Source organism: Eschrichtius robustus, chromosome 10 (assembly GCF_028021215.1).
Source record: "Eschrichtius robustus isolate mEscRob2 chromosome 10, mEscRob2.pri, whole genome shotgun sequence".
NCBI lineage: Eukaryota > Metazoa > Chordata > Mammalia > Artiodactyla > Eschrichtiidae > Eschrichtius > Eschrichtius robustus.
In genome coordinates, this window is record NC_090833.1 from 103,489,488 (window position 1) to 103,506,392 (window position 16,905).

The 16,905-nt window shown below is 53.6% G+C and overlaps 1 protein-coding gene across 1 annotated transcript; it reads right to left on the bottom strand.

Moving 5' to 3' along the window:
- Positions 1–1,358: 1,358 nt before the first annotated feature.
- On the bottom strand, positions 1,359–10,881 carry PHYHIP (phytanoyl-CoA 2-hydroxylase interacting protein). The gene is made up of 5 exons (XM_068553191.1): positions 10,787–10,881; positions 7,010–7,203; positions 5,626–5,800; positions 3,668–3,785; positions 1,359–1,893 (listed from the first exon to the last, which is right to left on the bottom strand). The coding sequence occupies exons 2-5, from the start codon at positions 7,172–7,174 to the stop codon at positions 1,359–1,361; spliced, it is 993 nt and encodes a 330-aa protein (XP_068409292.1). The 5' UTR covers positions 7,175–7,203; positions 10,787–10,881.
- Between the last annotated feature and the right edge of the window lie 6,024 nt (positions 10,882–16,905).

Below are 16,905 nucleotides of genomic sequence, written 5' to 3' on the forward strand. Positions count from 1 at the left end.
TGAGATATGGCCTTGTTGGCCTGCTGCCCCCTTCTGTCCTTCATCGCAGAAATCCGGCTGTCACCTTGGGGGCTGCTTCCCACCACCTGACATCACCTCTGGCATCCCCCAAACAGCTGCCTGCCTTAGTTAACACCTCTCCCCGTCACCCCACGCAGTCTGCTTGTCCCCAGGGTCCACTCTCACCACTCCCATGACCCGTACAAAAGTAGGAAAGAGGTGAAAACGTTGAGTGGCCCGGGAAAGACCTCACCAAGAACTCCCCAGGGAAGGGCCTCTCCGCCAATAGGCTAGCTTCGCGGTGGGTACCCGACAGGGCCAGTGGGCAGGGGCGCGAGGGGGGGCGGGGCAGGGAAGCCACAGTCCAGATGTCACACAGGCACAGGGCAGTGGCGGCGCCGCGGCAGAGCGAGCGAGCAAGCGCGCAGCCAGGCGGGGTGCCAGGGCTCTGGGGGAACGCCCTCACTTCCAGTTCCACGCCGGGTCCCCAAGGCGTGAGGCCGCCCACTCCCGGCTGAGGAAGGGGTCCCTCCGGGTCTCAGGGGTCTCTTGCCCCCTCCTCGACCCCAGCGGCTGCCCTTGCAGACCCAGCACTCTGAGCAAGGGAGAAAGTACGCCAGGATTTACACCATCTCCAGACGGAAGAAGGGGAAACACCAGCAGCCAGGTGCCCCCGAAGCTAAGAGAAAAAGAGGGTCCTTTTCTAGAGGGCAGGTGGAGAAGGAGAGGCACAGCCCTCCCCGTGCAGGAAGAGGGTGCCGCGGGGTAAGGAGCAGGGGGCGGGGTGGGGGCGGGGGTCACAGCGGTGCAGGAAACTATTTATAGAGGGAGAGGGTGGGGCCTGCGGTGAGAAGCCCCCAGGCCCGACTCACGGGGAGGGGCATTCTGTGATTGGCCCTGAGCGGGAGGGGGTGGGGCTAAGGAAGAGCACGCCCACAGCTCTCGGCTCACCTCCGGAGGCAGGCAAGCTACAGGTGGGCCTTGGAAGGGAAGGCTTCCCCGGGAGAGCCCTAGGCGGCAGGTCTCCTGAGATGGAGGCCTGGGATGAGGCAAGAAACAGCAGGGCAGGGAAACCAGAGGAAAGGGGAAGTCGCTAGAAATCCACCCGCCCCCGCACTCCCCACCAACCTGCTGAGGCTAAGAAGCCTTCCCAACCCCACCAGGCATGGGTGGGCCATGCCTACCAAGGGACCACCCTCCGTTGCCTCCAATGCCCTGGGGAAGGGAAGGGAAGTGGGAGATGGATGGCATGGAGGGAGCAGGGCGGCAGGGGAGAGAAAGCCAGCTCCCTGCACCAATGCCACCCATCACCACCCTGCCTGCCATCTCTCCCTAGCCCCCCAGCTCCCCAGAAGTCCCTAGCGGCCCACGCTGATGTTGCAGGTCTTGCAGCTGGGGTCTTTCTTGGCGTCAGCAGTGGACAGGCTCATGAGCTGGTGCCCGCTGATCTCCCCCAGGGTGCCCAGGGACAGGTCGACAGGCTCGGTGTAGATGATCTCCAGGATGAGGTCCTGGGCATGGCGGAAGACCAGCTCCCCATCCTCCACGCTGCAGGTCAGGAACTTGTTGCAGGCAATGTCCAGGAGGGGCAGGCGGTCACGGCAGAAGCGATCCCCCAGGGAACCCTTGGGGGCCAGCACCAGGATGGCATAGTGGTAGGCCGTGTACATACAGTAGAAGTCCGCAAAGTAGAGGTTGGTGCTGGGGTTGAAAAGGCGCTGGGCAGGGATCTGGAAGCGCCAGCGGCCGTAGGGGGAGTCCTGCGGGGGCTGGCCTGTGTTGAACTCCGTGTTGCAGCTGAAGAAGACCCCGTGGAGCATGCCGCTGGTCGGGGAGCCATGGCTGCCACTGTTGTCCTTCAGGTAGGGCTGCAGCATGTTCCCGCAGTGGGTCCTGCCCACCCCGGGCGGGGAGAAAGGCCCAGGGGAAGAGAAAATGCCGTTGGTTAGCTGGACTGAGGCTGGCTGCTATGTGTGACCGAGAAGGGTGTCAGCCCAGCTCCCAGCTCTCCCACCAGCTACCGCCTCCACCAGTCACAAATAGAACATTCCAGAATGCAAGAGAAGGGAGGGCCCGGGAGATGGGCTGATCCAGCCCACTTCTTCATGGAGGAGAGATCTGAACACGCCGCTCCCCAGCTTACAACCCTTTGATGGGACTTGCGCAAAAAGCAACGCCGTAAAGATCTGGTCTTTCGGGCCCCACCTCCCAACACCCCCAAACGCACAGGTAACAGGTAACATCCTCCAGCGGGAACCCCACCCCAGGTCTTTCCTGCCTCCGTGCCTTTGCAGTGCTCTTCCCTCTGCCTGGACTGCCCCTCCCACATTTTTCCACCTGGCCTGGCAAACTTCTAATCATCCCTCAGGTGTCCGTCCCCACCTCTCCAAAACCTTCCAGGAACAGCAAGCACTTAACATTCAACAAAATTTTGACTGCCTACTACGTGCAGGACACTGAACTTTACCCAGCAATCACACATACTTATTACATTCCATCTGTCTGTACTGTTCCCCTGATAGACTCTGAGGTCTGCGAGAGGGGGGGACCATGCCTTTATTCATCTTTTTTTTTTTTTTTTTTTCCTGAGCCCCACGGCATGCAGGATCTTAGTTCCCTGACCAGGGATCGAACCCATGCCCCCAGCAGTGGTAGCACAAAGTCTTAACCACTGGACCACCAGGGAAGTCCCTATTCATCTTTATATTCTGGCACGTATGGGTGCTCTCTGTCTCTCCCTTGCTTGCTGATAGAGGAGCCCAACTGGCCGTTGTCCTCACCACTCACCTGCTGCCTCTCTTCGTTAGTACAAACACCAAAGAACCCCCCGGGGTCAGGTCAAAACGCCCCGCCCCAGCTGACTGCAGTGATAAAGACAGTAACAGGGGCAGCTTGCCCTGGCCCCCTGAGAAGGATGAAGACTTGGAGCAGTAACAGCCAGCATGGTGAGGATGGGCAGCCCCTGGTCCAGCCTCACTCTTGCCCGGTTCTGCTGGCCCTCTGGGCCTCAGACTCCCCATTTGTAGCCTGAGGGTGTTGGACGGGATCACCAGTTTTCAGACATTTTTGAAATGTTTCAAACATTCAAGCAGAACCCCTCTCTTTTATCCCCAAAGGAAATTATACACGGGCAGGCCGGGGGCAATTAAATTGAAGCCTCTCTGGTTGGGTGACAGGTGCGGGGCTCAGCAAGGCTCATCCTCTGATTTCCTCTCCAGTCCCTCGGCACCACCTTAAAGGGCGCCCTGAGATCCTTCTCCGGAGCCTCCAGGTTTCCCAGCACGCAGTGTGAAGACCACAACCCTTCGTATTGAGAATCCTCTCACTCTGTATTCCCCTCACCACCTCCCTTGGGACCCAGGGCCTGAACTGGAGGGACAGCTGACCTGCAGCCTTACAACCCAGTGAAAGGAACTCTCCCAAAGGAGGATCAAACCCAGGACCTCGTCCACTCATGACTGTTAGCGTGGTGCCCCCAGGCAGCCCCATCCTGAGAGCCCTCTCCTTCCCTGGAGCCTAACATCCCCCCCCCCCGCCCAGATCCAGCCTGGGTTATGGGGGTGGTGAGGACTCCAGAGGAGGGTCTGGCAACTAACAGAGTGGGGGTGACGTCAGACGGCCGGGGCGGCGGGCAGATCCAGGGCAGGAAGGAGAGACCCAGCTGTACCTGGCGTGCTGGAAGTACTCCTTGTGATGGTTGCGGTAGAAGACGGAGAAGCGGAGCATGCGGCCTGCGATCTGCTCGGCCTTCTCCTGCAACTGGGCCAGGTGTTCCTTGGCATAATCTGCAAGAGTCCAGGTGGGTCAGCCGAGGGCCAAGCGGGGGATCACAGCCTGCCCCACAGATCACCCACTGCATACCGTGAATGCCGGCCCACCTCTGTCGTCAGGGCGCAGGGGAGACCAGACAGTCACAGCGCCTTGGACCAGTTAGGAACAGACCACCTGGCCTGGCTGGGAACATGAGCAGCTGGATGGGCCCTATTGCCAGAGGCTCAGGGCTCTGCGTCAGAAAAGGGCAGAGGGCTGCCCAGTTATACAGTCATGTACAGCGAGGGCCCCAGAGGCTGTGATCCCAGACCATCCTCGTGTGAAAAGAGGACCAAGAGGCAAAAGACTGAGAGGAGACAATTTGAGGTCCTTTGGGGAGAGCCCCTCAAATCCACCAGGTAGGAGGCTGCCCACACCACCGCATGGAAGCCAGTTGTAATTTCAGGTGGAGAGTCAGGAGGAAACTGCAGAGAACCAAGGTGAATATCTAGGCAGACCAGGGTCTGGGGCATCCCATGAGAAAGGGGGAAGGTTGGACACAGCACAGTCAAATTGGACTCCCTGGGCCAGGGCCAGAGGCTGGGGCCGTGGAGCCCAGGCAGGGCTGCTGCTAGCCTAGACAGCGCCTTTGCACAAAGTAGGAAGAGGCGCCCTTTCCTCCTTGCTGATGCAGCCCTGGCCAGGGTGCTGGGTTTGACAAAAGGAGGAGGAACTGGATTGCAGCCATCCCCAGCTCCCCAGTTTGAATGACCTCCCACTACATGTAGAGTTCTGGGGTAAACCAAGAGGCTTTCCCTGCAAGGTGCAGGAGCACCTCCAGAGAGTGGTGTTTTGCAGCTGAGCTAAGAAAAAAACACCACTCAGAAGAGAAAGGCAGGTCAGGGAGACTTGGGGCACAGACTTTGGCAGAGGATGGAGTCAGGAGCCTCTGAGGCCTGGGGCTGAGGATGTTCATGCCCCTTCCTTGTGACAGAGGGAGATCTGGAGCAGTTCTCACCGTGGGCACCAAAAGAATGGAATATCATGGGGCCGATCCTGGGTCATCAGTGAGCAAGTACGCAGAAGCCCAGTATTTGTTCATGTTGGAATTTGCAAGCTAATAGGTGAGTTTGTGGGATGGTTTTCCCAGCCTACGTGGAGGCTCAAGACAAACAAAATGTGATTGTCCTACAAAGTGTCCATCAACCAATGATCAATAAGCAAAACATGGTCCATCCACACAATGGGGTGTTATTCAGCCTTAAAAAGGAAAGAAATCCTGACACATGCTGTAACATGGATGAGCCTTGAGGACATTATGCTAAATGAATAAGCCAATCACAGAAGGGCGAATACTGTGTGATTCTCCTCACACGCGGTACCGAGAGTAGTCAAATTTACAGGGACAAAAAGTGGAAGGGTGGTTGCCAGGGCGTGGAATGAGAGGGGAATGGGAAGTTGTTGTTTAAGGGGCATAGAGTTTCAGTTTGGGAAGATGAAAAAATTCTGGAGATGGATTGCACACCAATGTGAATGTACTTAACGCTGCTGGACTGAAAAATGGTTAAGATGGTAAATTTATGTTATGTGTATTTTCCCACACTTATGCTTGCCCCAAGCCAGAAAAGTAACTCCGTCCCTTTCTGGAAGAGGTATTGTCAACATAATTAGCAGTGCTCGCATCTGCCTCCTGCATCAGACTGCAGGCTTTGGGGGGGGCACGGGTAGGTCTCATCCATAGGTGTCTCCCCGTTGACCGAAGCACGGTGCCTGCGTACAGCAGGTGTTCCTAAGTGCGTGCTGGGTTAAGAGGACGTCCCCTCCTGACCATCACTAAACCAGATGTGCCAAAGCAGCCGGAGAGCAGGGGCTCACCCCCAGTGCAGAACTCGACCGTCTCGCTCCAGCCAGACACGAGGTACTCCCCGTCGCTCTGCTTCACGGCGGTCTGCACTGCCACACTGTACTCCGTGCGGGGGCTCAGGAACCAGTGGCCTCTCACCGTCATGGGCAGCGGCACGGCCTTGGCCACGAGCTTGGTGGGGACATCCTGAGAAATGGGGCGCGGACAGAGAGCCGAGAGTCAAATTGGGGGTCACGTCCACTCTTGGCATTCCCCCAGACCTCCCACTCCCCCAGATGGCCGCCTTCCTGCTGAGGAGAGCCAGAGCCTCAAGGATTCAATGGCTCGGTGCCCTGGCCACCATTTTCCCGCAGAAGCAAGCCATGGCCATTAGGAAGGCCATACAGACACTCCCTGGCCTCCACCCCCTTAACCCCTGATGCCTGTTTTCTTGGGAACTGAGGAGAAAGACCACTGGGGTGGAGGCCCGCAAAGTTGAGGGCGGCGAGACCTTCTTTTCCGAGGGAGACTTCGAGAGCTCTGCACACTGCAGTGCCGTCTCCACGGCAACGGCAAATGCTGAGAAGCCAGGGAGGAAGGGAAAATATGCCTTCTTCTTTGGGGGGGAGGGTTAAGGGGGTGGTGGTGAACATTCACGTCACCGTGGCAACTGGCCTGCCAAAAGACACCCAGATTGGAGAGCCAGTTCCAAAGAGAGAGAGGGTGAGTAACCCACACGATGCAGTCGTCGTGGGAAGCAGCTCCTTCCCACCTCACTCTTCCCCCTGCCTCTCTGCCAGCTTGAGAAGATGGGAGCCTTCCTCCCACCTGCCCCCACGCCGGCTCTAACCCAGGGAAAGACATCCCAGCCAGTGCAGGACTCCCATCCCTTTTCTGAACCCAGCAAAGAATAGGCCAGAGGGTCGGAGACAAAGAGGATCACAGGGGCCTGAGGACCAAGCAAAGGGGGCCTGAGGACCAAGCAAAGGGGCACAACCCTGCCCACGGCCCACATTGCCCACCCGGTCAACAATAAGGCTGCTTTCTCAGTCGGGGGCTTTGTCGGACCCCTGAGACGCCATCCCCAGGTGTGACGTGTCTGTGGCCGCACCCTGGGTTTTCCCACCCCGTGTGAATGTCCAGTCATGATGCCGATGAGGGTGTTTGCTGTGTGCTGGGCCGAAGCCAAATACCACGCAGACAATTACCTCGATGAAGCCTCTCCCTGGCATTATTATTATTCCCTTTTTACCAGTGGAGGAGAGAGGTTAAACAACTTCCCCAAGATTACACAGTAAGAGCTGGACTGGAGTCGGGCCTCTCCGACTCCCAACTGTCCCCTCTAGGCGTTCTGTTATCCTGCCCCCCTTCAAGAGCAGGGGCTCGGAGGAGGCGCTCTGGGCACCCTGCACTCACCCGGTGCTTGAACTTGTTGGAGTTCTTATTCTCTTTCTTGTTCAGGTCAATGAAGTAGTGGGTGACCCTCTCCAGGTCACTGTTCTCCATGGCCCAGGAGATGCGAAAGGAGTCACAGGTGATGTTGCTGACCTCGATGCTGTGGGGCGTGGACAGCAGCTCCATGCTCCCCACTGGTTTGGCTTCTGTGTGGACTGAGGAGAGAGGAAGACTCAGCACCTCCCTCCCCGCCACGGAATCTTCTAGAATGTCTTGCTCCCAACATCACTTGCAAGGTGGAACCGTGAGGAGCCATCGATTGCACCTGCCTCATCAGATCTGATGGGAAGATTGCACGAGGAGGACTGGAGGGGTGGGGCCGAAGGTGGGCTGGGGTGGCCCCCTCGGGGGCTCTTGGCTCTCCTGGGAGGTGTCTGCAGAGCAGATGGCACCTGACAGGTGGCGGAGGCAGTGGGAATGCTTCAAACGTGGGGCAGGACAGATTTGCAGCAGATGGAGCCAAGGAGGGGGGCCCTCAGCCAGCAGGCGTGAAAAGAGAAAGGGGTGGGTTGGAGAGAGCAGTGCGAGGCGGTGGAGAAGCGGCAGGAAGCACCCGCCGGGAGCAGGGTGTGAGGGTGAGGCAGGCAGGGGGCGCTGGCAGCCAAGAGGCCCAGGATGCCAGGGCTCTCGGGTTCAGGCCCCCTCGTCCCTGGGGGTGACTCAGCAAGGGTCACCACAACTCGGGGCTGGGAGTACGAGTGCCACCGAGATGACGTGAATCCACTGGTGGTGGGAGGGGACAGCAGGGCCACGGTTCTCTTCCACCTGTAACATTTCAACTCTCGTTCTTTTTCTTTCAGCAGATCCTCTGTCGCTTGACTCTTACATTACTAGTTTTTACCTTTACATCTCTTGCAGGCCAACTACGTGCTAATAATTTCACAAACATCATCTCATGCAAGCCTCACAATAGGTAGGTACTATTATTATCCCCATTTTACAGATGAAGTGGCTGAGGTTGGTCGGGTGGGGGGTGGTACTAAGATGTCAAAGGTCACACAGCTGCAAAATGATTTGAACTCAGGTCTGTCTGATTCCAGGGCCCAAGCTCTTTATCAGGAAGCTAAGGTTGTGTCCCCTTGTGTGTGTGTGTGTGTGTGTGTGTGTGTGTGTGACACATGTGGTGTGTGTGTGCACAGGTGCATGTGGTTTTACCGCTATTTATTTTTCCTCCTTCCATCCTTCCCTTTCAAGGAATTGCTTTTTCTCTCACCTCCCTCTCTCACTCCTTTGCTTCTACCCCTGGCTGCTGTTCCAGGTGTGAAAGGTCCACACCACCATTACTCTCAACTGTGCTTTAGCTAGGACGAGCTGACTCTGGCCTTGACTTTGGCTTGGCTCACTGGAGCTCCGGGGAACAGGGTGGGGAGTGAGAGGAAGGGGGAGTGACTGTCTCTGGGATAAGAACGTGAATGTGGTTGGACTCTGTCCTGGGGCATGTGCTCATTACCGCATCGAGCTCATGCCTGCCTCAAGCCCAGCCCAGCACACCTCAGATTTCTGGAGTGTCATCTCCTTTTCTCCCCCTCCCCTCTTCCTCACCCAGGCACTAAGGGTGAGGGTACCTTGTGCCTTCGAAAGCAGGTACTTCTATTTATAGCTCCCAGAAGGTCCAACCCACACTTTCCTGTCAATTAAGCCTGCTCCGGAGACTGGCACCTCTAAATTAACCCCTGGGCTGCCTGGGCGGCAGGCACAGGGCGAAGGATATGGGTGATGGCCCTCACCTGTCCCAGGCTGTCACCTGAATCCTTGTTTCATCTTAGCTTCCCACCCTAAAGTGTGTGCCTGCCTGTTGTGAAGTTCAGCCAAATGCCAGTGGCTTCACGTATGGGGAATCCTATGGTGAATAAGCACAGGGGTGCTACCAGGTCCACCCCGAAATCAAACAGAATGGGATCAGTGTCTAGAAACAACTGTATGATAATAAACCAGCTGGTAATTCCTGGGGACAGGTGTGGAGCAGGGGGGAGTTGCCATTCCCTCGGGCTCCCAGTGAGGAGCTCCCCCGGGAGACACATGTGTGCCCCCCACACGCGCCCACACACACACATGCACCCACACACACACATGCACCCACACACACCAACACAGACACACAGCCACCCCAGAGGGCCTGAGCGGCCACGCTCCCAGCCGCATGGGACGCAGTCTACGCCTAGCCTGTGGGGGGACACCTATTCCTGTCCCCGTACTCCTCTCCTCAGAGTCTTCCCAGAGGCAGGGGCAGCAGGGGCAGCCGTGTTTGGTGGCAGGGGTCTCCAGGAGCCACCTCCTTTCCTCTCTCCAGTTCTAGGAGAGCTCAGATCACTCCCCCATGCTAGCTTGGGGGGAGGCAGTGAGTGACACTGGGAGAACAATGAAGCCGAGTGGACCAAGGATGGGCGTGCACCTGGGTCTCCAAGCCCAGATGCTGGAGAAGGGCAGGGTCTGAGGGACAGGCTGAGACAGCACCTGAGAAACACCCACGGTCCCATGTAATCCACCCCAAGACAAGCATTTACACACCCACACACAGGCAGGCGCACACGCACGCACACAGATGCACTGGGTATGCCCACCCACACCTGCCACACACGGCTGCACACGCCTCCTCAGACATCCTCGTCCCACACACTCACCTACGCACTCAGGTACCCTCCGCCACCTTCCACGTTCTAAGAATGTCCCACAGTTGTCCCTCCACAAGCTGTCACCTCCACACAGACCCACGCATGTTCACGTCCGCAGGCTCTCACACACACACACACACACACGTAGGCACACACGCCTTCCCACAAGCCATATTTGGGGAAGAAAGGAGGCCACAGTCACCAACATGCATGCGTGCCGCCTCCACAGAGGCACGCTACCCCTCCGCCTGCTTGCACACACGTGTGCATTCGCACACACATCAACCTCTGCAACACGACAACCTCAACCTCTGCCCATATTCTGGCGTTCTCTCTCACGGCTTCTCCAGGCTCAAAGCCACAGACTTTGAAAACATGTTTGTCTCTGCCAGGCTCTGCCAGCCCTGATCCTTCACATGCCAACAGGTTTGCACACCTACGCACGCGGGCCTGCCCACGGAGAGAGGCTTCTGTCTGCTCTCCCCACCTCCATCCCCCTTCTGCTCTGGAGTTGCGCCTCCCCACGTAGAAACCCTCTGGTCGCATGCAGTCAGCCCCCCAACAAAATGCACTCCCACACGCATGACAAGTGAGATGTCCACCCCATAAATATACTGCCTCACACCAACCCCCGCCCACACAGCCCCCAGGCTGCTCAGATAAATGATCCCCCCCCCACGGACCTCACATGTACATGTATGTTCCCAGACCCGCCACACGTGAGCATAAGTGCAGGCAGACAGAACTATGTACGCAAGCAAGCCTCCACTTTCCCGGCAAGCAGGCACTCGTGCTGAACACACCGATACCCCCGGCCCATGCCCATTCCGAACAGCCACCACACGCCAGAGGGAACGCATCCCCCCACCCCGCTGTCCCTGTTGGCATAGCTGACTGCAGCAGAATGGTCATGGGGTGACTGTGGTGCCCCAGGGACTGGATCCAGCTGTGAACCCCTTTGCCAAGGGCCTGGGGGAAAGGGGACGAGGTCGTCAGCCCCGGCTATCCAGGTGGGCACCTCGGGCAGTGGCAGGACCCTGACGCCCCCAGCTCCTAGGCCCTGGCCACCCGAGTCCCTCTCGGGATTGACAGCACGATCAGTCCTCTGGGGAGGAAGGACGCTCACCTGGCTCCACCGGGCTCTGCAGAGGAAGATCTGGAAGGGAGGGAGGGGAGAGACCTCTGCGTGGACAGTCTCCCCAGGCTGAGGGGCAGCAGCCGGACGCCTGGGTCAAAGGCAGCAGCGCTCTCTCGCTCCCCTGGCTCCTCTCTCAGCTGCCAAGGAGGCTTCTTCCATGCCCCGCAGGCAGCTCCTCCCTGGCTCTGCAGCACAACGCTGCTGCCCCCCGAGAGGCGATGTTCCCAGCCGAGCGCCAGGAGAGAAACAAGAGCGAAATCAAAGCGGCGGCGTGGAGGACAGAGAGGCAGAGAAGGCGAGAAAGAACGAAAGAGCCAGACCGAATCTGGCTCCACCAATGGGATCAGTGGCTGCCCAGCGTCAGGTGACAATAAGCAAGCTTGGTCCCTGCTCGCCTGGGCTGGTGGGAGGGGAAAAGGGCAGAGGGTCTCCCAGGGAGCTACAGCGATGTCCTTGGAGACAGTGGCAGTGACCACCTTTCCCCCATTCTTCCAGGACAAGCTGCCCTCACAAGAAGTCCCTCCAGCACACCCCTGCTTGGAAATCTCTCACTTGAAGGCAGCCCCTAAACTTCAGGATGCTGGGAGAGGGGTGGGGCTTAGCCTAAGGGCTCAGGAGCTCCAAAGCAAGGATTCTGATTGGCGGATGGAGAGGGGGGCTGTGAAGGGGAAGGGTTCACATGGGGTATGTGAGCTGCAGGCGGGCAGGAGGGGGGTTCTGTCTACAGTCTGGATTCTCTCTTCAGGGCCTTTTGCTGATCTGTGGCTCCATTTTCTTACCAACTCTATCAAGAGATATCAGACCTGCAGCTCCAGGGCCCGCTGATCGTCAAGGGAGAACGTCTGGCTACTTAAGTTCCCCAGGGGGAAAAGAAAACAAGAGAAAGAAGTTGTGGGGCAGTGAAGGAAGAGCAGAGGCAAGAAAGTGGGGGTGGGAGGGACACACAGAGCTTGGAGTGTTCTCATCCCAGCCAACCACCTGGGCTCAGAGGTGCCAAGCCCTGAATACCTTGACCAGAGAGATTACTATCTGCTGTCTTAACAACAGGAAGCTTTTCTGCCACCCAGAAATGAGGACCCTGAGGATGCCACCATGAATAGCACTCAAGGAAATCTGAGTCAAGCAAACAGTGACAAAGAGTATGTACAGTGTGGAAAAGCACAGGCTTTGCAGTCAGACAGATACGGTCAGAATTCTTGCTCTGTCACTTTCTAGCTGGGTGACCTCAGACAAGTTACTCAACCTCTCAGAGCTTCAGTTTCTCCATCCGTCAAGTGGGATAATAACACAGGTTTGTTGTCATCACTGAATGAGAAATCACATCATAAATCTCAAAGCTCTTTCTGATCCACCAGATGTGCCCCGTCATGCATCACAGCTGATATCATCACCATCATTATTGACCGTGCCTGCCTGCAAAGAGCCCACTGTCTTTTAGGGGAGAAAAGATGGACATTTAGAGACCCAATTAGAGAACAAGGCGTATACAGCTAAGTTGAGGGTACAGATGTGGATGCACAAAAGGAGGGAGGACCAGCTCCAGAGAGCAGGTGGAGCACAGCCAAGAGGAGGAGGCGGAAGCAGCAGCGTGGTGGAAGGTGGGGAGGTCCTGGTGCAGACACAGCAGACACAGCAGGCAGGCCCTGGGTGAGGGCCTCAGAGAGCCGTCCCTTGGCCAAACATGAGTAGGTCCCGCTCCTCACACACCTACACTGAGAAGTTGAAACTCCGAAGAGATGCACCGTGTCATCTCATGGTCATGGCCAGCATCAGACATCTGGACCGACACCTGGCCCTACAACCCACCTGAGGACAGCAACTCAGTTTCCCCATCTGTAAAGGAAGACGAGTCTCAGCACACCCCCGCCTCCCACCTTCACAGGATGGCACGCAGAGACCGCACGAGATCATGTGTCCCAAGCAGAGAACAGTTGCTATCTGAATGCACTTTTGTGGAGCTGGGCGCTAGTGTCAAGTGAAGACACAAACCCTCTCAGAGCTCCTGCCTCCTCTTGCCTCAGAGGACTTCTCTGCAGATCACATGAGAAAGCACATGGTAAGAAGAAAGCATGACGAGCCAAATATAACTAACTCCGGATGAAACCAAACAACTGCCAAGATGCACTACGGCTGCATTTTTTTTTAAAATAACTTTTTATTACACAAGCCATATGTGATCATTGTAGAAAGACGAGAAGAATTAATTCTAAAATTTGAGAGAATTAAAATTGCTGGTTTCCTCACCATTCAGAGATAGGCGTATATGACATATACTTTATTAGCAAAAATAGAAAGTATAAATACTGTTTTATAACCTGCTTCTTTCACTTACCAATACTTTTTCTGTTCATTACATAGTCTTTCTACAGTTGTTTTTTTTGTTCTTTTGTTTTTTTTTGGTCACACCTCTCTTAGTTCCCTGACCAGGGATTGAACCTGGGCCTACGGTAGTGAAAGCACCAAGTCCTAACCACTGGACCACCAGGGAATTCCCTACAGTATTGTTTTAAATTTAAATATGTTCTAGATTAAGCCTCTTAGATAGCCTCAACCACCAGAGGACAGACAGCAGAAGCAAGAAAAACTACAATCCTGCAGCCTGTGGACCAAAACCCACAGTTACAGAAAGATAGACAAGATGTAAATATGTTCTATTTCTTTGGAGCCAATTCCCATCTCCTCTGATTAACTTAGTTTACTTTTTCTCCATTCTAAACAACACTGCCAGGGACATTCTTGCAGCAAAATCTCTTCCCACGCTTTAATTATTTTTTCCAGTAAAATATTAAGAGGTATAATAAATATAAAGGGACCTTATTTGGATACTGATTATATTAAGAGGTATAATAAATATAAAGGGACCTTATTTGGATACTGATTTCACAGCAGTTAAAATGTGAATACTAACTGGATCTTTGATAATATTTAGGAATTATTAGTTCTGATAATGTTTTAGGGTTATTCTTTTAAGAGAATATCCTTCAACGATACACATTCTAATATTTATGGATGAATAACATCATATCTGTGATTTGTTTCAAGATAATCTCGGGGGAACATGGGGTGTGTATACGAAAGATCAGCATGGGTGGATAATTATTGAAGCCAGGCACTTTGAGATTCAATAAGCTATTGTCTCCACTTTTGTGCATGCTTGGAAGTTTCCATGTTAAATATTATGTCTAAGCTATGATTACAATTATAACAAAAGCGTCTATTAAGCACCAAGACACAGTGCTAGGCATGCGATTCTCACAACGACCTTGAGGGGTGGATCTATCAACCCCATTTTCAAAGGCGGATAGTGGGAAATGAGACTCGATCCATAAGAAGTCAAGCTAGAGTCAAATCAGGTCTGAGTACAAAGGCTGGGTTCTTCGTGGTAGAAGGGCACAGAGCAAATATAGAGTCTGAGGTAAGAGACAATGAGTCTGTAAGTGAAAAAAATCTACAGTCTTAACATTGCTCATGCACTTTTTAGACTCAAAATGTTTACGTCTGTTTCCCCATGGTTGAACTAAGTGTGGAGATCTCAGGGGCCAATGAATGCAGACACATCCAGACAGCCCATAAAAACCACCTTGTTGGGCTTCCCTGGTGGTGCAGTGGTTGAGAATCTGCCTGCCAGTGCAGGGGACACGGGTTCGAGCCCTGGTCTGGGAAGATCCCACATGCCGCGGAGCAACTGGGCCCGTGAGCCACAACTCCTGAGCCTGCGTGTCTGGAGCCTGTGCTCCGCAACAAGAGAGGCCGCGACAGTGAGAGGCCCACGCACCGCAATGAAGAGTGGCCCCCGCTCGCCTCAACTAGAGAAAGCCCTCGCACAGAAATGAAGACCCAACACAGCCAAAAATAAAAATTAATTAATTAATTAAAGTAACTTGAAAAAAAAAAACCTAAAAAGAAAACAAAACACCACCTTGTTCATTTACAAGTGCCAACAATGACAGGAATGGGCAGTGACTGTTTATGAGAACTGCGTGGATTTCTCAGTGCTTATTTTCGTTACCTGTTCAAAATTATGTTTAGACTTCCTACAACCCTCACCAGTCACCTATTTCGAATTTACTAAAGAACATTAATTCTAAAATCTGGACACATTCCTGAGTATTCATTCAACTAAAGAATACAATATGTTTTTTAGCTTTTTTAAACTTAAATATGTAACAACTTTAAGACATGGAAAAATACCGAATTATATTTAAGGACTCTGAAAAGCTATTAGAAGAGACGCTAATGAAACGTTGGAGGGGCAGAAGAAATTTCAAGGGAAGACGATCAAGAACAATGAAGAAAGAATCACAAGTGAAATGAGAAGGGGAAGGACTAATCAGATAGAATGAAGGTACTGGAATAGTCACTAAACTATACCTGAAGTGGACCATCATAACGTAGGAACTATGGAATACCCCTGGGCACAGCATGGCAAGACACCTGGGACAACACATACTGAATACGTGAACTCCTGCCAGGCTGGAAAGGCTTCCCTCCACACTTACTCTATTTAGAGAGTTGCATAGGAAAGAACCTATAGAGAAGACATAGGAAAATGCAAGGCAAAGATGGCTTTTACATCAATGGTGCCAAAATTAAATTACAGATACAATCCACCTAGAAACAATCCACCCTTATTTTTCTTTTCTTTTTTTTTTTCAAGATTTTTTTTTTTTTTTTTGGATGTGGACCATTTTAAAAGTCTTTATTGAATTTGTTACAATATTGCTTCTGTTTTGGTTTTTTGACTGCAAGGCATGTGGGTTCTTACCTCCCCAACCAGGGATTGAACCCGCACCCCCGGCATTGGAAGGCGAAGTCTTAACCACTGGACCGCCAGGGAGGTCCCAACCCTTGTTTTTCTAATGCACATCTAGATGGGCTACTTGGTCTCACCACAAACTGGAATCCATTCATTCATTCAACAAAAATGTATTGGGTGCTTCACTACATATCAGGTGATGTTTTAGGCAATGAGGATATGTAGTGGTAGGAAGGGAAAAAGAAATCCCTGCTCTTAGGGATTTACTTTCTGGTAAGGGGAAGACAGACAGTAAACAAACTCTCTATTAGGTGGTGATAAGTGCTATGGAGAAAAATAAGTCAGTACATAGGGATAGGGAATGTCATGGGGGAATGGGAAGTTACCATTTTAAACAAGGCCATCAGAGAAGGCCTGAAAAAGGTGACTTTGGGCTAAAAAGCCTGAAGGGAGGGAGGGAGCCATACAGAATTACGTGCGGGAAGAGCATTCCCGTTAGCAAGAGCGGAGGTCCTAAAGCACAGGCCCTGAAGCGGCAGCATGCCAGATTGTTCCAGATACAGCAAGGGAACCAGTGCAGCGGAAGAAGAGGGAGCAAGCGGAGGGTGGTAGGAGTTGAGGACAGGGAGGTGGTAGGTGGAGGGACAGATTATGCAGGGCTGTGTAGGCCGATCTAAAACCTCTGGTTTGTACTGCGAAATGGGAAGCCACTGGGCAGTTTAGAGCAGAGACTGACCTGATGTGAAATATGTTAATTATGCTCTGTTGAGACGTGGCTGAGGGCGTCCAGGTGGAAACAGGGATGCCTGTTAGGAGGCTATTACAATAATCACAGCCTCCTCATTAGAGGTGGCCTGGACCAAGGTGGAATGTCAGTGAAGGCGGTGAGAAGTAGTATATATCTGGAAGAGCTGATGTGTTAGAGGTATCGCATGAGAAAAAGAGAAGAGTCAAGAGTAACCCCAAGATTTTGGACTTCAACTCCTAGGAGGGATGGAGCTGCCAGGTACTGAGATTGGGAACACTCTGGAGTAGTTTGAGGAGGAAGATGAAGAGTTTGGATGTGGATATAGGTTGGAGATGCCTGGCAGACATCCAAGTGGAGGTGTGGGATAGGCAGAGATACATATCTGGAGTTCAGAGAGGTCCAGATTGAGATAAGCACTGAGGAGTTGTCAGCATACAGCACACAGTTCAAAGCTGAGAAACTGGACCATTGCAAAGGGAGCAAGTATAGAGAAGAAAGGGAAGAGTTCTGAGAACTGAATCCTACAGCTCTCCAGTGTTTCGAGGTCAAGGAGATGAGGAGGCACCAGCAAATAAATGGCTGCAAAATGATGCAAACGAATTA